This window comes from Antechinus flavipes, chromosome 1 (assembly GCF_016432865.1).
Source record: "Antechinus flavipes isolate AdamAnt ecotype Samford, QLD, Australia chromosome 1, AdamAnt_v2, whole genome shotgun sequence".
In the NCBI taxonomy this organism is placed as follows: Eukaryota; Metazoa; Chordata; class Mammalia; order Dasyuromorphia; family Dasyuridae; genus Antechinus; species Antechinus flavipes.
This window is the reverse complement of record NC_067398.1, coordinates 720,408,754-720,429,373: the sequence shown is the minus strand read 5'-3', so window position 1 is coordinate 720,429,373 and position 20,620 is coordinate 720,408,754. Positions and strand designations below refer to the sequence as shown.

Here is a 20,620-nt window from a genome sequence, read left to right as displayed (position 1 = left end):
GAAGACACTAAAGCTAAGGTACAAACTGGGATTAGAGACCCCACTATGCTTAGCCGTATTTTGCCCAGTTACATGCAAATAAAATTGACAAGCTAAACAAAATGGGTGAATATTTACAGAAAATAAAAATTGCCCAGATTAACAGAACAGGAAACAGATTATTGATTTAAAAATGGATTAAAAGTAAATGATCCATTATGACTTCATAATTTTTTCCTTTGATTCTTGGGAGACATTTCTCTTGCTAATCGCTTTATTTACAGACTTAATCTATATTAGCAGAAAGCATATTACAGAAGCAAAAGAGCAATATAGAATCCATACAATTCGGCATATTTTCATCGTTACTTCACATGCTTGATTAGGAGCCTTATTTGAACTTGTTTTAGTGTAATAATTAGTGCAGGATTGAATACAAGGTGGAAGGATAATTATAAGAACTAAGATAATAAGGGTCTATTTAATGATAGAAAGAAGTATGCCATCTCCTTGAAACTAGTAAAAGAGCTAGGAAAACTAAGAAGGAATCCTCCAGAAGCAATTGCCACATGCATGGGTTTCATTAGCATTTCATTGAGTTTTTGACATGATTTGCTGAAATTTATGAATATTTGTGTACTATCCCTTAGCTAGTTAATGTTTTTGTTGTTTTTCTCTCGTGTTTAACTCTTTGTGACCCTGTAGAACCTACTGCCCGTGGAGTTTTCTTGGCAAAGAAAGTAGAGGGTTTGCCATTTCCTTCTTTAAGTGTGTTAAACACAACTACTAAGTGTTTAACTGAGATCTTCCTGATTTCAGACCCACTGCTCTATCCACTGATCCACTACTTCCCTCTGGTTAATGTAGGAACCAGAAGTTTGGTTGATAATAGTTAATAGTTCATGCTCTGCTCTGGGCAGCAGTGAGAAAATCTCATCTAACCAGAGAATGCTGCAATATCATTTCTCCACCCAGAGGAAGGCAATAGTCATTTCAGCTATGACCTTGGCTGTGTCTTGAATTAGTTTCTCAACTTCAGCAGAGATGCTGATAATTGATTTCATGACATAGACCATCTCCAAATTCTGGAAGAGAGATCAGCTACAGACTTTAGCAGCTGATAACCAGAATCTCTCTATGTCCATGCCCTCGTACTCCCAAATTTCTAGTAATCCTTTTCCTATTAGGCCCCTTGAATGATCAAATCCTGATACTGATGGTACTAAGTGGAGTATTTCACACGTTCTGTGCGAGCCAGGAGGGAGGGAGACAAAGGCTCCTTCTGTACAAATAAAAAAGTGGCTCAGAGTCACCGGTACCCACAGCACCTCAGGAAGCCTTGGGTATGTTCCAGAGGCTGCTCTTATCCTAAGACTTATAAAAGTAGAATTCTGAGATGTGCCTCCAGTGTCATCTCAAGTGAAGGGTTCTGCTCTATTTATATCAGGAACAGAAAAAGTAGTTAATCTCTGCTGAGTCACCTATACATTATATATAATATAATATAGTCTCCCATATATAATATATATAATTATGATAATCTTATATTATGCTTATCTATATAATATGGTCTCCTATATATTATATATATAATATATAATTGCGATAATCTTATATTATGATTATCTATATGAGTCTCCTATATATTATATATAATATAATATAGTCTCCTGTATATTATACATAATATGTATAATTATGATAATCTTACATTATGATTATCTATATGAGTCTCCTATATATTATATATAATATAATATAGTCTCCTGTATATTATACATAATATGTATAATTATGATAATCTTACATTATGATTATCTATATGAGTCTCCCATAGATATAATACATTATGTGTGTGTGTGTGTGTGTGTGTGTATTTACAATGATCTTACCATTGATCTTTGTTTTCTTAATTTAGAGAGGCAAATGTCATTCTGGCTAAAGAGGGATAGAGGAACTGAGTCTATGGTAGACTCTCACGGTTAACATTTGCTGGCTATGTGAAACCTGTCATGTTAGAAGGTGCCCCGCTGGGCTTACAGTTGGCAAACTAGGAGTGGAGCAGGAAAGGAGCAGATTGATGTAATATTCATCCTGCTGGTAAAATAGTCTGATGCCTTTGTACTCTCCTAGAGCAGATCCCCTCCAGTTAGCAGTGCTCTGGTGGATGGGCTAACCCACCCCAAAGCCATGGGGCTCAAGAATCCCTTTCTAACATTTGTTCTTTCTGGCTTATATCTGACTTAATAATGGCATTATTCCTTACCAAAACTTTACAAGAAGAGTTAAACTGAGAGGAAAAGGGGGCCACTAGTGGGTACCATAGATGGAGCACGGCCTGAGATAGGAATACTCTTCATGAGTTCAGATCCCACCTCAGATACTTCCTAGCTGATCCTGGGCAAACTTCATACTGTTTGCCTCAGTTTCCTTATCTATAAAATGATCTAGAGAAAAGAATCTCCAGTATCTCTGGTATCTAGTATAACCAGATAGTATCTTTTCTCTATTATCTCTGCCAAGAAAACCCCCTCAGGAATCATGAAGTATTGGACATGACTGAATAACAATATTAACAGTAATGTTATGACAATCATTAAACAAAAACAGAATGATCTATGAAAAAAGACCACAGTTAAGACAAAAATTAAAAGTAAGGGACACGGGTTATTTTTACCTTCTAAATTCAATTCTCCCTGTGCAACAAGAGAACTGTTCGGTTCTGCAAACATATATTGTATCTAGGACATATCTAACATATATAGGACTTCTTGCCATCTAGGGGAGGGGGTGGAGGGAGGGAGGGGAAAAATCGGAACAGAAACGAGTGCAAGGGATAATGTTGTAAAAAAAAAAATTACCCTGGCATGGATTCTGTCAATATAAAGTTATTATTAAATAAAATAAAATAAAATATTAAAAAAAGAGGAAAAAAAAAGTAAGGGACAGTCCTTCCCCAGACCCTGCTCTTACACAAGTGGGGAACCAGTCATCCTCTGCTTTTCCCAGGGAGCTGTTATGCTGGAAGCAGAACCAAAGCTATGTCACCATAAAATCTTACCTCTTTGGTCATCATTGGGGTACAGGATGGGGTGCCTGAGGGATGTGGGAGATTGAGGAGGAGCTGGCGAAGCCTTAGTGGATCTGTCTACCAGACAAAAATCTGACCTGTGCAAGAGCCCTTGTCTCTACCACAAAAAATTTTGGTCAAAATTCTCCAGAGACAAAGGGTAACTAACCTAGCTAAGATCATCACGATGCAAAAGCGTTTAGTGCAAATCATAATCCATGCTGTATTTGTCCCCTGACCTGATCTGGTTGGGTAGAGAGGGTGGCGGACAATAATGTTAGAATCACAGAGTGGAGCAGGAAAGGGCCATTTCTACACAAGATGATTCCAAAGATGATGGAACCAAGAGTGAATGGTAGGGAAAAAAGCAACCATTCTCCTACAGGTGTCTCAGGTACATTTACTTCAGGATAGAGAGCTACTTGGTCTAACCACAGTATTTAACAACTCTTGGTACTTGTCTGCTATTACGCAAGGAGGACCCGCTTTAGCACGAGGAGGACATCCAAGAGCCCTTTGTTATAACCTCTAATGCAGCTGGACTGGTCAGCAGTATTTGACAAATACCTTCTCAGGTTCTGCTGGTTTACTGAAAGTTCTTGATGTAGAGTTTATCTGCAGGTTGAGAATGCACCATGAAAAGTCCAAAGGCTCAAAAACAAAACAAAACCAAAAAAAAAAAAAAAAGTCCAAAGGCTAAGTCTGGATCAAAGTCTCTGCCTGGTGAGATTCAGGCCATCTTGTCAGGAGGAAGCTTTATGAGGTTGGCAAGGATATGTATCCTTGGGGGAGAGGCTTTGCTTTAATAGGAGGAAATTTAACTAGCGTTTCACAGGGAGTGATCCATAATTCCCCCTTTGTGGGAAGATATGGCTATTTGTGTGTGTGTGTGGGGGCGGTTTCCAGAAAATAACAACCTGTTGATGAAAGTCTTGCACTCAACCTGACTTGATCTCTGAGAATGATGGAGAGCAGAGGACTTGGAGTGACCCCAAGATTACAAGAGACCTAGGGAAGCACAGTATTTTTGAGACGAGACCCACAGTCAGAATAAATATGATCTGGGAGACCAAAATGGGGCACAATGTAGGTACGTTAGCAACAAAGGCAGCTGTAGCCACAGAACCAGAAAATCATTCAACCCAATGAGTGAGTTGGTTTTCAGTAACAAGACAAATTTTATAGTGGCCAGTTTGGGACATATTTATGAAATCGGTTTGTAAATGTTCAAATGTAGTACATGTCAAGGGGTGCCCACTGAATGTGTGCTGGTTGAATGCCTGGCAAGTTGGGCAGGCAGAACAGAAATGAGCAGGCCTATGGGTGATGGCAGGAGACACCCAGGACTGCCTTACTATGTCCACTATTCCCTGAGTGCCAGAGCAGCTCCCCCTTATGAAAAAACAGAGTGGGAATGGAAGCTCCATGGGAAGAGTCACCCAGAGCCCAGAGCCTTGGTTTACTTTAAACCAGTTTCCATTTCTCAACCTCAGTGTTGTCTTGGACTGATTAAGTATTGTTACAAAGAATAGGAAGGAAGAAATCTTTGCCGTTGATTGTGACAAATGAATCCCAAAGTTGGGGCTGCCAAGGGGCCAGCATTACAGCTTCATGCACTCAGCAGGTCTCTTGGGATCAATGCTGTTGGAATGGGCAGAGCAGCATTCCATGGCCAGGGCTTTGGGTGGCTGGATAATGGTTAGAAGTCAGCTTTGGAAGTTGCCTTGCTGGGGAAGGTTAAAGACTCCCAGATGTCGGAAGCATATTGTCTAAGCTGATTGGCAAAGCCCAGCACTGAGATCAAATGTGCACAACACTCATTCAGGAACAACATTTCCTTCTATGATTCTTATTAGCAGACTACTATTTCCTCTATTATTTATAATTGGCTTGATTGACACTAAAATATTATCTAAAAAATCTGGTGACAAAGGGAATTTGGGCAAGTTAACTAGAAACCATTCCACATGCATATTTCTGTCCTAATAAAATTAATTTCTCACTGAGACAAATGATAAAGGAGAGAACACTATGCTTTCCATAGTCATTATGTCATTATGGGAGAGAATCCAAAGGTCCAAGAAATAATGGCGTTTACCAACTTAGACTCAGAAAAGGTCAGTATATCTAGGAACCAAAAGATGGTTAAAGTATAACTAGGAATTGCCCTAAATGCCTATGTATATGGTTTCAAGTCAGGAATCAAACAATCCATAGAATTAACAAAGAAGACATAAGTAAACTAACAAAATTCACTGACATTTACCCTTGTATAACATTGACCTTTCATTATTGACTTCGTGTAATGTAATCAATAATTAACATTTAACCATAAAAAACTTACTCAAATGTCAAATGTCAAATGTAGTAACATATAAAGGTCAATAAGTCAGACACATGGCTGAAGACTATGTTGATTTAAAGAAAAGTATATGATCATGATCTAATATAAAATAAACCCCGAAGGAGCCTAAGAGAAGTGGGAGCATCACTTCCATCAGTTCCTCACTCAAACTACCCCACAACTCCTGTCTTCCTTGGACACCGACCCTATTCTTCCTGCTCAGCCCCCTGGACCCCCTGCAGAGGCTGGACCCCTGCACTAGAGCATTGGACAGCCCAGCAGGCTCAAGAGCGGAGCCTGAGTGAGCTTGGGCAAAGTGATAAACTTGCTCTCCTGACAGGGGGTGGAAGAGAAGCGGGTCACCAAATTCCACCATCAGAGACTGTGGCAGCTTCGGTCCTTTATAAAAGAGGTACCGTCAGTATAAAAGACCAGTCCAGATTCTGGTCATCAGCTGGCCCTGTCCCACAACAGAATGGGCATGGAGAGGCTCCTCAAAACTGGTAAATCAGGGCACAGAAACGTGGACCCGAGAATAGAACTCACATTTCCCCCAGTCATTTTCCACTAGCAAGTCTGGAATTTGAGAGAACAAGGTGGGGCTCTCTATGCCCTTGTGGAAGGAGTTTTCTGATCATACCAGCTTGGACAAGGAGCTCTCCTCGGTCCCAAGAGCTTGAGAATTTTTCCAAGGAAGTTCCAAAAGGAATGCTGTTTGTATTTCCCACAATTACACAATTTATCTGTTGCCTTAGAAGCCTTATTTTCCAATAATTGGAGCTATCTTTGCACCTGCTCTTTGCCAGTCAAAAATCAGGCCTGATCTACACCAAGATCAAAAACTAGATTCAAGGCTTCGTCTTCAAGTTCCTTGCCTAGGAGCCTTGGAGATTTTTCTCCTGGTAGAAGAGACTGTTCTGCACACATGAGGAAGCGCTTCGCTTTCAGGAGGACTCACCCCTTCTCTTCCCTCTGTGGGAGAAGTTGTTCTGGGGGGTCAAAGCTTCTCCCAGCCATGTGAGAGTTTGCCCCGTCTGCTCTGGTTCTGGCAAGCCAGAATCTGTCACTCAGGATACAGGCAAGAGAGACTGGAAGATAAACAAATAAGCACATGGAGCACACATTGACAGAGGCGAGCTTTGTTAATTGGAAGAATTCCAGGTTCTGCTTTCTAAAACTGCTGAAATCCCCTCTCAGATGGGAAAATGGAATCTGGATATGGGCCATAGCAAACCAGTAAGGCAAAGAAAACCTCTCTCTGGGGTCTCCAGAGGCTGGGGTCATCTCTTCTCCCACAAATGATGGTTCTGTGTGGAACGAGCTTCCTGCACTGGAGGAGAAAGTGGAGGTCCTTTTGCGTGGATAGGAAGGGGCACGCTGTGGGTAACAGGTAGAAAGGATGTTTGGCCAGGGAATCTCCCGCTTGCAGATTAGATTCCTCGGTTCCTGTTTCTCAACAGGAAAAGTCAGCTCACTGGTTCTCCTTCCACATGGAGCTGGTTAGGGGAACAATGCTCCCGACACCTGGAAAGTTCACGTAAAATTATTTGGCCCTCCCTTCATACCAGAGAAGAAATTCGAATTTTTTCTTTTTCTTTAATGAGATATTTAGAGCACTTTATGGTAAAATTTGGGTTAAGTATTTGGATATAGGCTATATGTAAGTCAATGTTAAGTAAAAACATTAACCTTTCTGTATTGTTTGCTGATTTTTGAGTTCTTTTTGCAAACTTTAATTTTTTACTTATTTTAACTTCAAAAAAACAATATTTTTTACAATATTAAAAGATAAAGTATGTTATATATTTTATAGATTTAGTATATATTTTTATGCATTTTTGAGTTTCAACTTTTTCTGTCATTTGCTGGCCTTCTCTTATCTGCAGTTTCCACAAAACAATCTCCAAATTCCCATTTAATCTCTTATGTTGGCCTGAGACATATCAAAAACACGATGGAGAAAGTTGTGATGTGGAAGGGATAACTATATACTCAAGAGAGAGACAGAGAGAGAGACAGAGACAGAGACAGAGAGAGAGAGACAGAGAAGACAGAAGCACAATGCAGTCTTCCTCGCTCTCTGGCTTTCACTCAAGGTGGAGAAGCTAGTTGGGAAAGTCTTAGAGACTTCATCCCTTTAGATCTTTATCAGTTGCAGCAATAAGAAAAACAAACAAGAGAAATCTTTAGAGCTCTTTTACTGGATCCTGGTTATTTGCAGAAAACAGAATTAATCCTGCCCCAAGGGCTTTCTTCGCTCCAAGGACTTCTCTAGCAGTCCGGGTAGGAGCTTTCAAAGCAATAGCTGGGGTTCCCTTGTTTAAAAAAGCTCCCTAGCTAAAGTAGATAAAGGGAGAGAAAAGTTTCCCAAACACGGCAGATAAAAGGACTGGGTGGCGTTTCCCCAGCCAGTCAAGATAAAATGACTTTCCCAAGGCTCCCCTGAGGTCAGAGGGGAAAGTTGGGGCTCCAGAGATCCCCCTAAAGTCCCTCAGTAAAATCAACCATAGAGGACTCTAGGGATCCCCCTCCCAGGGTCATCCTGAAGATGGGAATCCCAGGCCTGAGTCCTGCTGAAGCTCCGGCTGACCTGATAGAAATGTACAAACAGGACAAACTGAGGCACGAGAGCTCGGAGACAGACCAGTTTATCGGTACTGAGTCGCTCCTTGCTGATAAAGTGGGTCCAGGAACACCTCGTCAGACCCTGTGAGCAGACAGGGCATTTTTAGAGGCATAAATGAGGAAACTTAAATGGGGAACATTGATCATAGACTGAGGAGCGGGACCCTGACCCGGCAGGTGTTGCTTTCTGATTGGCCGGGGCCTTACAAGGGTGTCCGTTAAGATGGTGGAAGCTGTCTCTGACAAGAACAGGGAGAATTTACAAGGACAGGGAACTTGGGTAAATTAGCAACGCTCTATGTATGGGCATTCTTAGCCCCATGTAATTACTACGTGCAAATTTATGTTTAATATATAAGATTATATAATATATACTTTATATAATATGTAAATTACTTTATAAATATAAAAAGGCTTTTAATAAGAAGGAGGACTCTCACTCATCAGCTGAGCTCTGCGGGAGCCCAGCTTTCCCAATAGGGAGGTTGGCCGGAGCCCACGTCCTGCTCCCCAAACACACACCTCCATTTTAGGAATGTCCCTTTAGTGTCTGAACGGCGGCTCCATGGGAGTTCCCCTCTAGACCCGTGTTTGATTGGTCTGCTTTAGACCCCTGTTAGACATCCCGTTTGATATTTCTGAAAAGCCCGTGGAGATTTAAGATTGGGGCCAGCAGGGAGGCTGAGGCAGGACAGGTAGGTTTGGATAGAGAAGATCGGGAAGTCCTTGGAAGCTGATGAGATCTTGTGAAAAAAGAGCCCACGGTCCAGGACGGAGTCCACAGTTAGGGGGGTGATCCCCAGCATGATACAGTGTGGGAGATGGAGGAGAGGCGGTCAGGGAGGGAGGAGGAGAATCAGGGAGTAGAAGGGGGGCCCGAAAACCTAGAAGGAAAGAACATCAAGAATACGATGGGCAGAGTCTGAGGTCAGAGCAGAGACCATCAGATTTAGCCACCAAGGGGGCCTTGGTAACTTGGCGGGGAGCGGGGCTGGTGGATCATGGGAACTGAAGGAGGGGGTGACGGGAGAGAAAGCGGGCGTTCTTCGTCTGGGCAACTTTTCAGGACGTGAGATGGAGGACAAGAGTTGGCGGGATCAAGAACAGGCCCAGGGGCCTGTGGGTAGGCAGTAGGAAATGAGTCAGGAGAGAGGGAAAAGTGAAGAATAAGTCAAAGTGGGGACAACAGAGAAGGGGCAGCAGGTGGAATGGCCTGAGGATCTCCTGAACAAGGACAGGGGCCAGCCTTGGTAGGGAGTGAGGTCACCTCATTCTATGAGGCAGAGGAGGAGGAGGAGGGGAGAAGAGGGTCATAAGAGATTGTTTTTTTTTCTGTATAATGAAAGGCAATGTTCTCAGCTAAGGGGGCTGAGGGAGAGCCAAGGATGTTCATCATCATTATTGTTTAATGTTGTGCTGGACATGCTGGCTATAACAATAAAAGGAAAAAAAGAAATGGAAGGAATTAGAACAGGCAAGAAGAGAAAACTCTTCCTCTTGGTAGATGATATGACGGTGTGCACTTACTGGAAATAAACTGAAAGATTAATCAAAACCGCTAATAACTTCATGAAGGTTGCAAGAAAGAAAACAAACTCACAAAAATCATCGGCTTTTTTTTTTTTTAATATGCTACTAACAAAACTCATCAGGGAGAGCTAGAAAGAGAAATTCTAGTTAAAAGAACCAGGGAAGAACTTACTATTTCACAATAACTGTTGGGAAAATTGAAAATTAAGCTGGCAGGAAAAGGCATAGACCAGCATCTCACACCTCATATCAAGATGAGCTCAAAATGGATATATGATTTAGACATAAGGGAAAAAGCAAAATGGTGGAGTATGGAAGAAACTATGTCAGATTTCCAGGTAGGGGAAGAGATCATGACCAAACAAGAAAGTGAGAGTTTCCCAAAAGGTAAAATAGATAATTTTAAAGTACAAAAATCATTAAATTAAAGTTTTTGCACAAACAAAATAAATGTAGCTAAAATTATTGTTTTTAAAATATATTTTCATTTATTTCATTAAATATTTCCCAAAAATGTTGTTTTAAATTTTCTCCTTCCTTCTTGACCTTCCCCCTCTTGAGAAGACAAATAATTTGATATTAATTTTACATGTAAAGTTAGGCAAACGTATCTCCATATTTGTTTTAAAAAAAAGAAGACAAAAAAAAGGAGAAAAATGAAGAAAAATTTTAAAAAGGTAGGCTTCAATCTGTACTTGGCGTTCATCAGTTTTGTCTCTATAGGGGGACAACTTTTTCCGTCATGGTTTCTTTCATTACTATCTTGAGTCAACACGGCTAAAATTATAAGAAAAGAGAAAAAAAATCTTTGAAGCAAGTTCTTCTGATAAAGGCCTGATTTCTCACACATATAAGGAGCTGAGCAAAATTTATAAGGATAAGAGCTATTACCCAATGAATAAATAATTAAAGGATAGGAACAGTGTTCACATGAAGAAATCAAATTTATCAATAGTCACATAAAAAAAAGTTTTAAATCGCTGATTAGAAAAATGCAAATTAAAACAACTCTGAGGTGCTAACATTGATCAGATCGGCTAATTTGATAGAAAAGGCAAATGTTAAATATTGAAGAGGATGTGGGAAAACTGGGACGCTGATGCATTGTTGGTGGAGTTGTGAACTGACCCAACCATTCTGGGGAGCAATAGGGAACTAAGCCCAAAGCGCCATCAAATTGTATGTATCCTTAGATCCAGCAACACCAATACGAGGTCTGTCACCTAAAGAGGGCCAGGAAAAAGGGAAAGGATCTCTGTACAAAAATATTTATAGCAGCTCTGTTTTGTGGTGGCAAAGAATTGAAAATCCAAGGGTGGAGTGTCAGTGGGGACCGGCCAGGGGATGGAACAGAACGCTGCTGTGGAATAGGGCTGGTGCCCTGTAGCAGCAACACTGGGTGACCCCCCAGGTCAGACAAGGCTGAAGACCCCAGACCGTCCCCCTCCGGGGGGGGGGCTGCTCTGAAGGCAGATCCATGCAGAGGGTGTTTCTTCTGCTTGGCTCCTCTACAGGTGTTTGGGCTTTCTCGTTAAGGGCGGGGTGAGGGAAGCAAGAACCTAAACCATGAACGTGAAACAAAATTGAATTTTTAAAAGGAAAGGAGGGGCAGCTGCCCCCTAAATTCTCCCCCCACCAAGCTCGAACCCGCCAGCTGCTGCTTCGTGTTCTTGATTGTTAAGGGCGTCGAGGCACAAAGCTGTGGGGGGCTGAGGTGGGGCTCAGATGGGGCTCGCCCATCATCTTATTGGTGAGAAAACAGATTCAGAGGGGAGGGGGCAAATGTGGGGGGTCAATGAGCCCCAAGCTGAGGAGCCCTCACTTCTACAGCAGCTGGGACTCCTGGCTCTCCCCCAGGGATTTTTCTGACAAGGAATCACTGACTGGTAGGACTGGGAGACTCTAGAATGTGGAATGGCAGGGCTGGAAGGGGGCTGAGAACAGGGGGTGTCGGGGCTGGGAGGTGGCTGAGAACAGGGGGTGTCAGGGCTGAGGGGGCTGAGAACGGGGGATGTCAGAACTTGGGGGGCCTTAGAATTGAGAATTGGGAAGGTCCCCAAGCTCCTGAAGGGGGTTCTGTAATCCAAATCACCCAGTTCACAACGGGGGGTCCTGGGTCTCAGACAAGAAAAACGGGCTTCAGTAGAGGCTCAGCTCCCTGGGGGCCTCCCCTGCTTGGGGCCGTGCCCCCCTGTCCGGCTCCTCCCCCACGGGGCCTCCAGGCTCCTGGCCAAGTGGGCAGCTTGCCCTGGGCAGACGGGCTCACCGCTCCTGTGCTGACTCACGGGCTGAGCATGGGGTTGCTGGGGTCCCTGCGCGGGTGGAGGCTCCTGGACTACAAGACAGAGAAATATGTCCTCACCAGGAACTGGTGGGTGGGGGCTCTGCAGAGGGTCCTACAGCTAGGCATCCTGGGATATGTAATTGGGTAAGAGAGGGGAGTCACTGTGGGGGAGGGTAAAAGATGGGGATCACTGTGAGAAGGGGGTGACAGCAGGGGTGGGAATGAAAGCTGGGGTGGGGAGGGACGGAAAGTCTCCTCGGAGGGTCCATGAGGGGTCGGGGTGGGAGAGCACAGTGGGATGTGAGGGGGCAGGGAGCAGAGCACTCCATTGCTAGTGGGTGGGGGTATAAGGTCAAGTGTGGATACCCCGGGGCCCCAGGCGGTTGGGTCTGACCCCTTGTGGCTTTCAGCTTGGTTTGGGCCCCAAAGTGCTGGGTCCTTCTCCAAGGCCATTTGTGGAGAAAACTCAAGAGGGCCCTTCTCTCTTTGGGGAGGGTATTTGTCTCTTTGGGGATCCTTATCTCTTTGGGGAGGGCACTTGTCTCTTTGGGGGGCCCTTCTCTCTTTGGGGAGGGCACTTGTCTCTTTGGGGGGCCCTTCTCTCTTTGGGGAGGGCACTTGTCTCTTTGGGGATCCTTATCTCTTTGGGGAGGGCACTTGTCTCTTTGGGGGGCCCTTCTCTCTTTGGGGAGGGCACTTGTCTCTTTGGGGGGGCCCTTATCTCTTTGGGGAGGGTAGTTGTCTCTTTGGGGGGCCCTTCTCTCTTTGGGGAGGGCACTTGTCTCTTTGGAGGTCCCTTCTCTCTTTGGGGAGGGCACTTGTCTCTTTGGGGGGGCCCTTATCTCTTTGGAGAGGGTAGTTGTCTCTTTGGGGGGCCCTTCTCTCTTTGGGGAGGGCACTTGTCTCTTTGGGGGGCCCTTCTCTCTTTGGGGAGGGCACTTGTCTCTTTGGGGGCCCTTCTCTCTTTGGGGAGGGCACTTGTCTCTTTCGGGATCCTTATCTCTTTGGGGAGGGCACTTGTCTCTTTCGGGATCCTTATCTCTTTGGGGAGGGCACTTGTCTCTTTGGAGGTCCCTTCTCTCTTTGGGAAAGGCATTTGTCTCTTTGGGGAGGGCACTTGTCTCTTTGGGGGGCCCTTCTCTCTTTGGGGAGGGCACTTGTCTCTTTGGGGGGCCCTTCTCTCTTTGGGGAGGGCACTTGTCTCTTTGGGGATCCTTATTTCTTTGGGGAGGGCACTTGTCTCTTTGGGGATCCTTCTCTCTTTGGGGAGGGCACTTGTCTCTTTGGGGATCCTTCTCTCTTTGGGGAGGGCACTTGTCTCTTTGGGGGGGCCCTTATCTCTTTGGGGAGGGTAGTTGTCTCTTTGGGGGGCCCTTCTCTCTTTGGGGAGGGCACTTGTCTCTTTGGGGATCCTTATCTCTTTGGGGAGGGCACTTGTCTCTTTGGGGGGCCCTTCTCTCTTTGGGGAGGGCACTTGTCTCTTTGGGGATCCTTATCTCTTTGGGGAGGGCACTTGTCTCTTTGGGGATCCTTATCTCTTTGGGGAGGGCACTTGTCTCTTTGGGGATCCTTCTCTCTTTGGGGAGGGCACTTGTCTCTTTGGGGGGGCCCTTCTCTCTTTGGGGAGGGTAGTTGTCTCTTTGGGGGGCCCTTATCTCTTTGGGGAGGGCACTTGTCTCTTTGGAGGTCCCTTCTCTCTTTGGGGAGGGCACTTGTCTCTTTGGGGATCCTTATCTCTTTGGGGAGGGCACTTGTCTCTTTGGGGGGCCCTTCTCTCTTTGGGGAGGGCACTTGTCTCTTTGGGGGGCCCTTATCTCTTTGGGGAGGGTAGTTGTCTCTTTGGGGGGCCCTTCTCTCTTGGGGAGGGCACTTGTCTCTTTGGGGGGCCCTTCTCTCTTTGGGGAGGGCACTTGTCTCTTTGGGGGGCCCTTCTCTCTTTGGGGAGGGTAGTTGTCTCTTTGAGGGCCCTTCTCTCTTTGGGGAGGGCACTTGTCTCTTTGGGGGGCCCTTCTCTCTTTGGGGAGGGCACTTGTCTCTTTGGGGGGCCCTTATCTCTTTGGGGAGGGTAGTTGTCTCTTTGGGGGGCCCTTCTCTCTTTGGGGAGGGCACTTGTCTCTTTGGAGGTCCCTTCTCTCTTTGGGGAGGGCACTTGTCTCTTTGGGGGGCCCTTATCTCTTTGGAGAGGGTAGTTGTCTCTTTGGGGGGCCCTTCTCTCTTTGGGGAGGGCACTTGTCTCTTTGGGGGGCCCTTATCTCTTTGGGGAGGGTAGTTGTCTCTTTGGGGGGCCCTTCTCTCTTTGGGGAGGGCACTTGTCTCTTTGGGGGGCCCTTCTCTCTTTGGGGAGGGCACTTGTCTCTTTGGGGATCCTTCTCTCTTTGGGGAGGGCACTTGTCTCTTTGGGGAGGGCACTTGTCTCTTTGGGGGGCCCTTCTCTCTTTGGGGAGGGCACTTGTCTCTTTGGGGGTCCTTATCTCTTGGGGGGCCTGCTCCCTCCTTGACACCTCAAAGGTGGCTTCTAGGAAGGCTGCTGAGCCACCATGTGGGAGGGGGAGGTGAGGGGCCTCCAGAGCCCCCTTTGCCAGCGCTGGCGGCTTTGCCGGCAGGTGGTCCCTGCTCCTCCAGAAGGGCTATCAGGAGAAGGAGTCTGACCCCCGGGTCTCCGTCATCACCAAGCTCAAAGGCGTCTCCGTGGCCCAGATGGAGGCTCTGGGAAGCCGCGTGTGGGATGTGGCCGACTACACGAAGCCCCCCCAGGTGAGGGTCTCCTTCCCTTGGCCGAGGTCCCGCCCCCACTATGCCTCGAGGACAGCCTTCCTCCCGCTCCCTGAGACCAGGCCCCAGGCTCCCTGCTGGGCCCCGCCCCCCTTATGAGACCCTCCCCCCCACCTGGTGGGGACGTTGCAGGGGTGTCCAAGATGTATCAAACGAGAGCTAAGGGGAGGGGCCGGAGGGGGTCGTGTGTGACCGTCTTGGGAGTGTCTACAACTGATAGTTATTTCTGGGGGTGGCGCTGACCCCTCAGGGTGAGACCCGTCACCAAGCAGAGGACCAGGGGGCGCCGCCGGCTGGGCCGTGAGCAGAAAGACACCCCCAGAAGGGGCTATTTTGGCACCTTCTAAATTTCAGCGCCTGAGGGCAAGGCCCTGCGGGCCCTGCCTTAGTTCCGCCCCTGAGGCCCCACTCAGGTCCAGCTCTGAGTTCCGGGGGACCCAGGACCATTCTCAGCTGGCTCTCTCTCCCTCCAGGGAGAAAACGTTTTTTTCCTGGTAACAAACTTCCTCGCTACCCCGGGGCAGGTGCAGGGCAAGTGCCCAGAGGTAAGTGGGGCCGAGGGATCTCTTCTTGCCTTCCCCAACAGGGCATCCCGGTGGTGACGGAGAGCTCACTACCTGTCAGAGCTGGCCATTCTACCATGGACAGCTCCCGCCTCAGGCCTCCCTTGTAGTTGGGCAGTTCAGGGGGCGCCCTTCCTCTCAGGCTCCAACTTGGACCGTTAAACACTGGGAGGGGAGGAAAAGGAGAGTGAGAAAGAAAGGGATCCTGAAACTCAGAGCAGGGCAGCTGCCCTGAAGGCCAATCTCCCCTCACACCCAATATCTCCTCCCCCAACTTTTCCCCTGCCCTCTTTTGCTCCCTTCCTTCCCCCTCCCCTCTCTGGGGGTCAATTCCCCTTGTGATCAGGGGGGTTGGATTAGTTACTCTGCTGGCTCCCCCTGATTCTGGGGGGGCTGTTAGCTCAGTCTCCCTTCTCTCTCCTCCCCATTTCCCCTGATTCTGGGGGGGCTGTTAGCTCAGTCTCCCTTCTCTCTCCTCCCCATTTCCCCCTGCTTCTGGGGGGGCTGTTAGCTCAGTCTCCCTTCTCTCTCCTCCCCATTTCCCCCTGCTTCTGGGGGGGCTGTTAGCTCAGTCTCCCTTCTCTCTCCTCCCCATTTCCCCTGATTCTGGGGGGGCTGTTAGCTCAGTCTCCCTTCTCTCTCCTCCCCATTTCCCCTGATTCTGGGGGGGCTGTTAGCTCAGTCTCCCTTCTCTCTCCTCCCCATTTCCCCCTGCTTCTGGGGGGGCTGTTAGCTCAGTCTCCCTTCTCTCTCCTCCCCATTTCGCCTTGCTTCTGGGGGGGCTGTTAGCTCAGTCTCCCTTCTCTCTCCTCCCCATTTCCCCCTGCTTCTGGGGGGGCTGTTAGCTCAGTCTCCCTTCTCTCTCCTCCCCATTTCCCCTGATTCTGGGGGGCTGTTAGCTCAGTCTCCCTTCTCTCTCCTCCCCATTTCGCCTTGCTTCTGGGGCGGGCTGTTAGCTCAGTCTCCCTTCTCTCTCCTCCCCATTTCCCCCTGCTTCTGGGGGGGCTGTTAGCTCAGTCTCCCTTCTCTCTCCTCCCCATTTCCCCCTGATTCTGGGGGGCTGTTAGCTCAGTCTCCCTTCTCTCTCCTCCCCATTTCGCCTTGCTTCTGGGGGGGCTGTTAGCTCAGTCTCCCTTCTCTCTCCTCCCCATTTCCCCTGATTCTGGGGGGGCTGTTAGCTCAGTCTCCCTTCTCTCTCCTCCCCATTTCGCCTTGCTTCTGGGGCGGGCTGTTAGCTCAGTCTCCCTTCTCTCTCCTCCCCATTTCCCCCTGCTTCTGGGGGGGCTGTTAGCTCAGCCTCCCTTCTCTCTCCTCCCCATTTCCCCCTGCTTCTGGGGGGGCTGTTAGCTCAGTCTCCCTTCTCTCTCCTCCCCATTTCCCCTGATTCTGGGGGGCTGCTAACTCACAGTCCCCCTTCCCTCCCCGCCCCAGCACCCCTCGGTGCCCCTGGCTCCCTGCTTGGCTGACGAAGACTGTCCTGCGGGAGAGACGCTGAGCCACAGCCACGGTACCTGTCTCACTCCCCCCTCCTGATCTCCCAAGGGTCTTTGTCCCCATCTGCGGGCCTGGGGTGCCGAGCACTGAGGGCTGGTGGTCCCCGGGCTCCTCGGGACCTCAGCCGGGCTGGAGTCCAAATACTGAGGGTCATCTCAGCGGCTGTGGGGCTTCAATTGCCCAGGTCTCAGTTTCCCCTTCTGTAAACTTGAGGGAAGGGGCTTGGGTCCGTGAGGTCCCTCTCTGGGACCTCTCTGGGTCCGGGGCCGGGTTGGGGCCCTGGGCTGGCAGAGCAAGGACTGGGCTGGCTTCCCTCCAGGAATCAAAACCGGGAAGTGCGTCCCCTTTAACTCATCCTACCAGACCTGCGAGATCTGGGGCTGGTGCCCCGTGGAGAGCGGCCCCGTGCCCAGGTCTGCCCGCCCTGCCTGGCCCTGGGGCCTCCCCCCGGGCAGCCCTCCCCCCCAAGCCCCTGCTCCGGGGAGCCCCGGGATCGAGTCCTGCTGGGGGATAGCGGGCCTCCTGACCTGTCTTCCCGTCTGTAAAATGGGGATACCCATAGCCCTTTGCGCACTAGAAAGGGACAAGGGAGCAGAAATCCCTGGGCAGGGTCGGGAGACGGAGAGACCGGGGCTCCCTTGCTGGTTGTCCCGGGGAGCCTCCCGCGTAAAGGGTGGGAAGCCCCCAGGAGGCGGGGCGCGGCTGCCGTGGGTGGGAGGGGAGGCCCCGATGGGCGGTCTTGGGGCCTCCATGATCTTGGGGTCCCCCTCCCGAAGGAAGCCCCAGCTGCTGGAATCGCAGAACTTCACCCTCTTCATCAAGAACTCCATCACTTTCCCCAAGTTCAACTTCCTCAAGTAAGGGGCGGGAGAGGGTGGGGCTCTCTGAGTCGGAGAGGAATGATCTGGGGGAGCTCTGACACCCCCAAGCTTGGACTTTATGTTCCCATCCCCTCCCAGCCCCGACGCCCCGTCCTCAGACCCCTCCCCCGTTCTCATCTCCTCCCAGCCCCGACGCCCCCATTCTCAGGCCCCTCCCAGCCCCGATGCCCCCTGTTCTAAGGGCGCTTCTAGGTCCTACGGCTCCCAGCCCCGTGGCCCCACCGCCCTGGGAGCTCGGTAGAATTCTGGGGTCACAGGCCCCCCCAGCTCTAGGAGCCCCTCGGACCCCGGGCGCTTCCGTCCCTCAGAGCCAACACCCTGGAGACGCGGGACGGCGGGTACTTCAAGCGCTGCCGGTACCACGCCCTGGCCAGCCCGCTCTGCCCCGTCTTCCGCGTGGGGGACGTGGTGGCGGCGGCCGGAGGGGACTTCGAGGACCTGGCCCTCCTGGCAAGTGGCCCGGGGCGGGAGCTCCCGCCCTCGCCTGACCCCGGGCCCCTGGCTGTCCTCCGGACCCACCCTGGGGGCCCCTGGCCGGGCTTGGGGAAACAGGGATAAAAACTGGGGACAGTGGGGAGCCCAGCATCCTCTCAGGGCCCTGAGTCTCAGTTTCCTAATCTGTAAAATGGTTCGGGCTCTGAAATTGGATTCTTTAGGAGCCTTGGGTCCTGGCCATGCTAGTGCGGCCATGGGGAAGCCGAATGCCCCCCCTCCCCCGCCTCAGTTTTCCCATCTGCAGACCCAAGGGGCCCCTTCCAGCCTCGCCCCTCCCCCCCCAGCAGAGGCCTCCGCTGGCGCTGACTCCTGGGCTCTCGATCTCGGCAGGGGGGAGTCGTGAGGATTCAGATCACCTGGGACTGTGACCTGGACCGCCCGGGCAGCGAGTGCCAGCCCCGCTACTCCTTCTGGCTGCAGGAGAAGGGCCACAACTTCCGGTGAGTGACCGTGGAGGTCCCAGGGCTTTTGGGCGCCCACCCGGGTTCATTCCCTGCTGGAGAGCGGCCCTTGTGCCGTCCGTGCCAGGGTTCTGTGACCCTTCCCCCCAAGGTTCTGTGCTCCCTCCCCCCAGGGTTCTGTGACCCCTCCCCCCAAGGTTCTGTGCTCCCTCCCCCCAGGATTTTGTCACCCCTCCCCCCAGGGTTCTGTGACCCCTCCCCCCAAGGTTCTGTGCTCCCTCCCCCCAGGGTTCTGTGATCCCTCCCCCCAAGGTTCTGTGCTCCCTCCCCCCAGGGTTCTGTGACCCCTCCCCCCAGGGTTCTGTGCCCCCCCCCCAGGATTTTGTCACCCCTCCCCCCAGGGTTCTGTGCCCCCCCCCCGTCCGTGCCCCTCCCCCTCAGGGCCTCGCGCTGCTGCCAGCTCCCCCCCAGGCTGTGCCCAGCCAGAGCCCTGCCCTTCAGCTCCCGCCATTCAGGGCCTGTGTCCCCGCCGTCCAGGGCAGCCGTGCGCTGGTGGAGGCCGCCAGGGAGGGAGGCCCGCAGCCTCTTCAAGCTCTTTGGGATCCGGTTTGAGATCCTCGTGGCCGGCCAGGTAGGGCGGCTCCAGGCCCACGTGGGGGCGGAAGCGGGCGGGTCGGGGGCTCCGGGCAGGGCCGCCAGCTGGGCTCCCTCCTATCGGAATGTCCCGCAGGGAGGTTCGTGGCCCGATGGGCAGGGGCAGGGTGGGGGAGGGGCAGGGGCAGGGTGGGGAGGCTGCGGAGGCTGGGGAGGAAGACCCGGACCCTTCCTGCCCGTCTGCCTGACCCTGGCCGCAGGGACCTCTGCCGAGGGATCAGCCCGGGCTGGGCTGTTGCTGGTACGCCCCCCGCCCCCAGCCTCCTGAGCAGGGCCCAGCGGGAGGCCCGAGGGCAGCTCCCCCCGCCTTGGGGAGGCCGGTGTCCCGAGGCCCGTCTCTTTCCCAGGCCGGGAAGTTCAGTGTCATCGCCACAGGGATCACTCTGGGCACAGGAATGGCCCTGCTGGGGGCGGTGAGTCTGTGGGGACTGGGGAGGGGGCGGGGCCTGGGGGGAAGGGTCCTGGGGGTGGAGCCTATGAGGGGGCGGAGCCTTGGAGAGTGAGATAGGCCCCGCAGCTCCTTGAGAGTCGGGCCCCTTCCCATTTGAGGGGGCGTGGGGTCCTTCACGCTGCCCCTCCCCCCAGGCCACCTTCCTCTGCGATCTGCTCCTGCTGTACGTGGACCGACAGGCCCCTTTCTACTGGGGGGAGAAGTATGAGGAGGTGAAGATCCCCCTCCTCCTGCTCTCCCTCCTCCTTTTTCCCCCTCTTCCTTCCTTCTCTTCCTCCTCCTCCTCTTCCACTTTCTCTTCCTCCTCTGGATTGGGGAGGGGGGCTTCATCTGAAGCCAGAAGGGACTTTGGGGGTCCTCTCCTTGGCAGCTGGGCTCCCCCAGTGTGGCCCCCGGGTGACTGAGGGTCCCACATGTACCCAGGTCGGGAGCCCCGGCTCTCCCCAGCATGAATTTGGGGTGAGGGCTGTCCTTCCTGGGCCCCGAATGGGTCACTGGCTGGCAGAGGAAGCACGTTAACCCGCTGGCTGCTGCCAGGGCCGGTCCTGGGATCCCTGATGCCCGTAGGGCCGGTGCCTCCTGAGCCAACCCTCCGCCCGCAGGCCAAGGCCCCCAAGGGCAAAGGGGGACCCGAGTCCACGCGGGCCTCCGCACTCGGGGGCCGGGAGACGCCCGGGCGATCTCGGGGAACAGCGGGCCAGGCCGCTGGCGAGGGGGGCCCGGAGGCTGCCAGGAGGAGCCCGCCCAACGACGGGGCCGCGCCCCGGGGCCTCCAAGGCTGTGACTCGTTCCTCGAGAGCCCCAGGACCCACTGGGAGACCCCGTGACAACGGACACACCCCGAGCAAGGAGCCCGGCTCCTCCTTTCTTGGGGCTCCCGGACCTCACTGCGCCTCAGCTTCCAGCTCTGCTAATGGGGACAGATCTGGGGTGGCCCCCCGGAGGCTGTGGCCGTCCATGGGCCCTCCCTTTTCCTCTGACTTGGGGTGCCTTGAAACCCGCCCCTCTGCCTGTCGGGTTGTGCCGGCCCCTGCAACAAGGAGAGAACGTCTCTTCCTCAGCTCTGTGCTTTATTGG

The 20,620-nt window shown here is 51.2% G+C and overlaps 1 protein-coding gene across 8 annotated transcripts; it reads left to right on the top strand.

Annotated features, from left to right (window-relative positions):
* Positions 1-9,389: 9,389 nt before the first annotated feature.
* On the top strand, positions 9,390-20,603 carry P2RX6 (purinergic receptor P2X 6). 8 transcript variants are annotated; one of them, XM_051973258.1, is made up of 12 exons: positions 9,395-11,976; positions 14,436-14,586; positions 15,078-15,149; positions 16,599-16,674; positions 16,981-17,074; positions 17,438-17,518; positions 17,851-17,992; positions 18,368-18,477; positions 18,976-19,069; positions 19,293-19,505; positions 19,678-19,755; positions 20,146-20,603. In XM_051973258.1, the coding sequence occupies exons 1-12, from the start codon at positions 11,456-11,458 to the stop codon at positions 20,368-20,370; spliced, it is 1,857 nt and encodes a 618-aa protein (XP_051829218.1). In that variant the 5' UTR covers positions 9,395-11,455; the 3' UTR covers positions 20,371-20,603. The 8 variants fall into 8 exon arrangements, with proteins under 8 accessions (XP_051829215.1, XP_051829214.1, XP_051829216.1 ...); XM_051973260.1 differs by having other exon boundaries at positions 9,398-11,976; positions 19,440-19,505; XM_051973254.1 differs by having other exon boundaries at positions 9,391-11,976; positions 16,981-17,518.
* Positions 20,604-20,620: the final 17 nt, after the last annotated feature.

What these genes read in the sequence shown, in the direction of transcription:
- P2RX6 (XM_051973254.1), top strand. Translation starts at nt 11,456, where the DNA reads ATGTGGAATGGCAGGGCTGGAAGGGGGCTGAGAACAGGGGGTGTCGGG. An exon ending in TCGAGGACCTGGCCCTCCTG is followed by an intron (nt 17,993 to 18,367) that starts GCAAGTGGCCCG and finishes CGATCTCGGCAG; the next exon opens with GGGGGAGTCGTGAGGATTCA. An exon ending in AGATCCTCGTGGCCGGCCAG is followed by an intron (nt 19,070 to 19,292) that starts GTAGGGCGGCTC and finishes CCCTGGCCGCAG; the next exon opens with GGACCTCTGCCGAGGGATCA.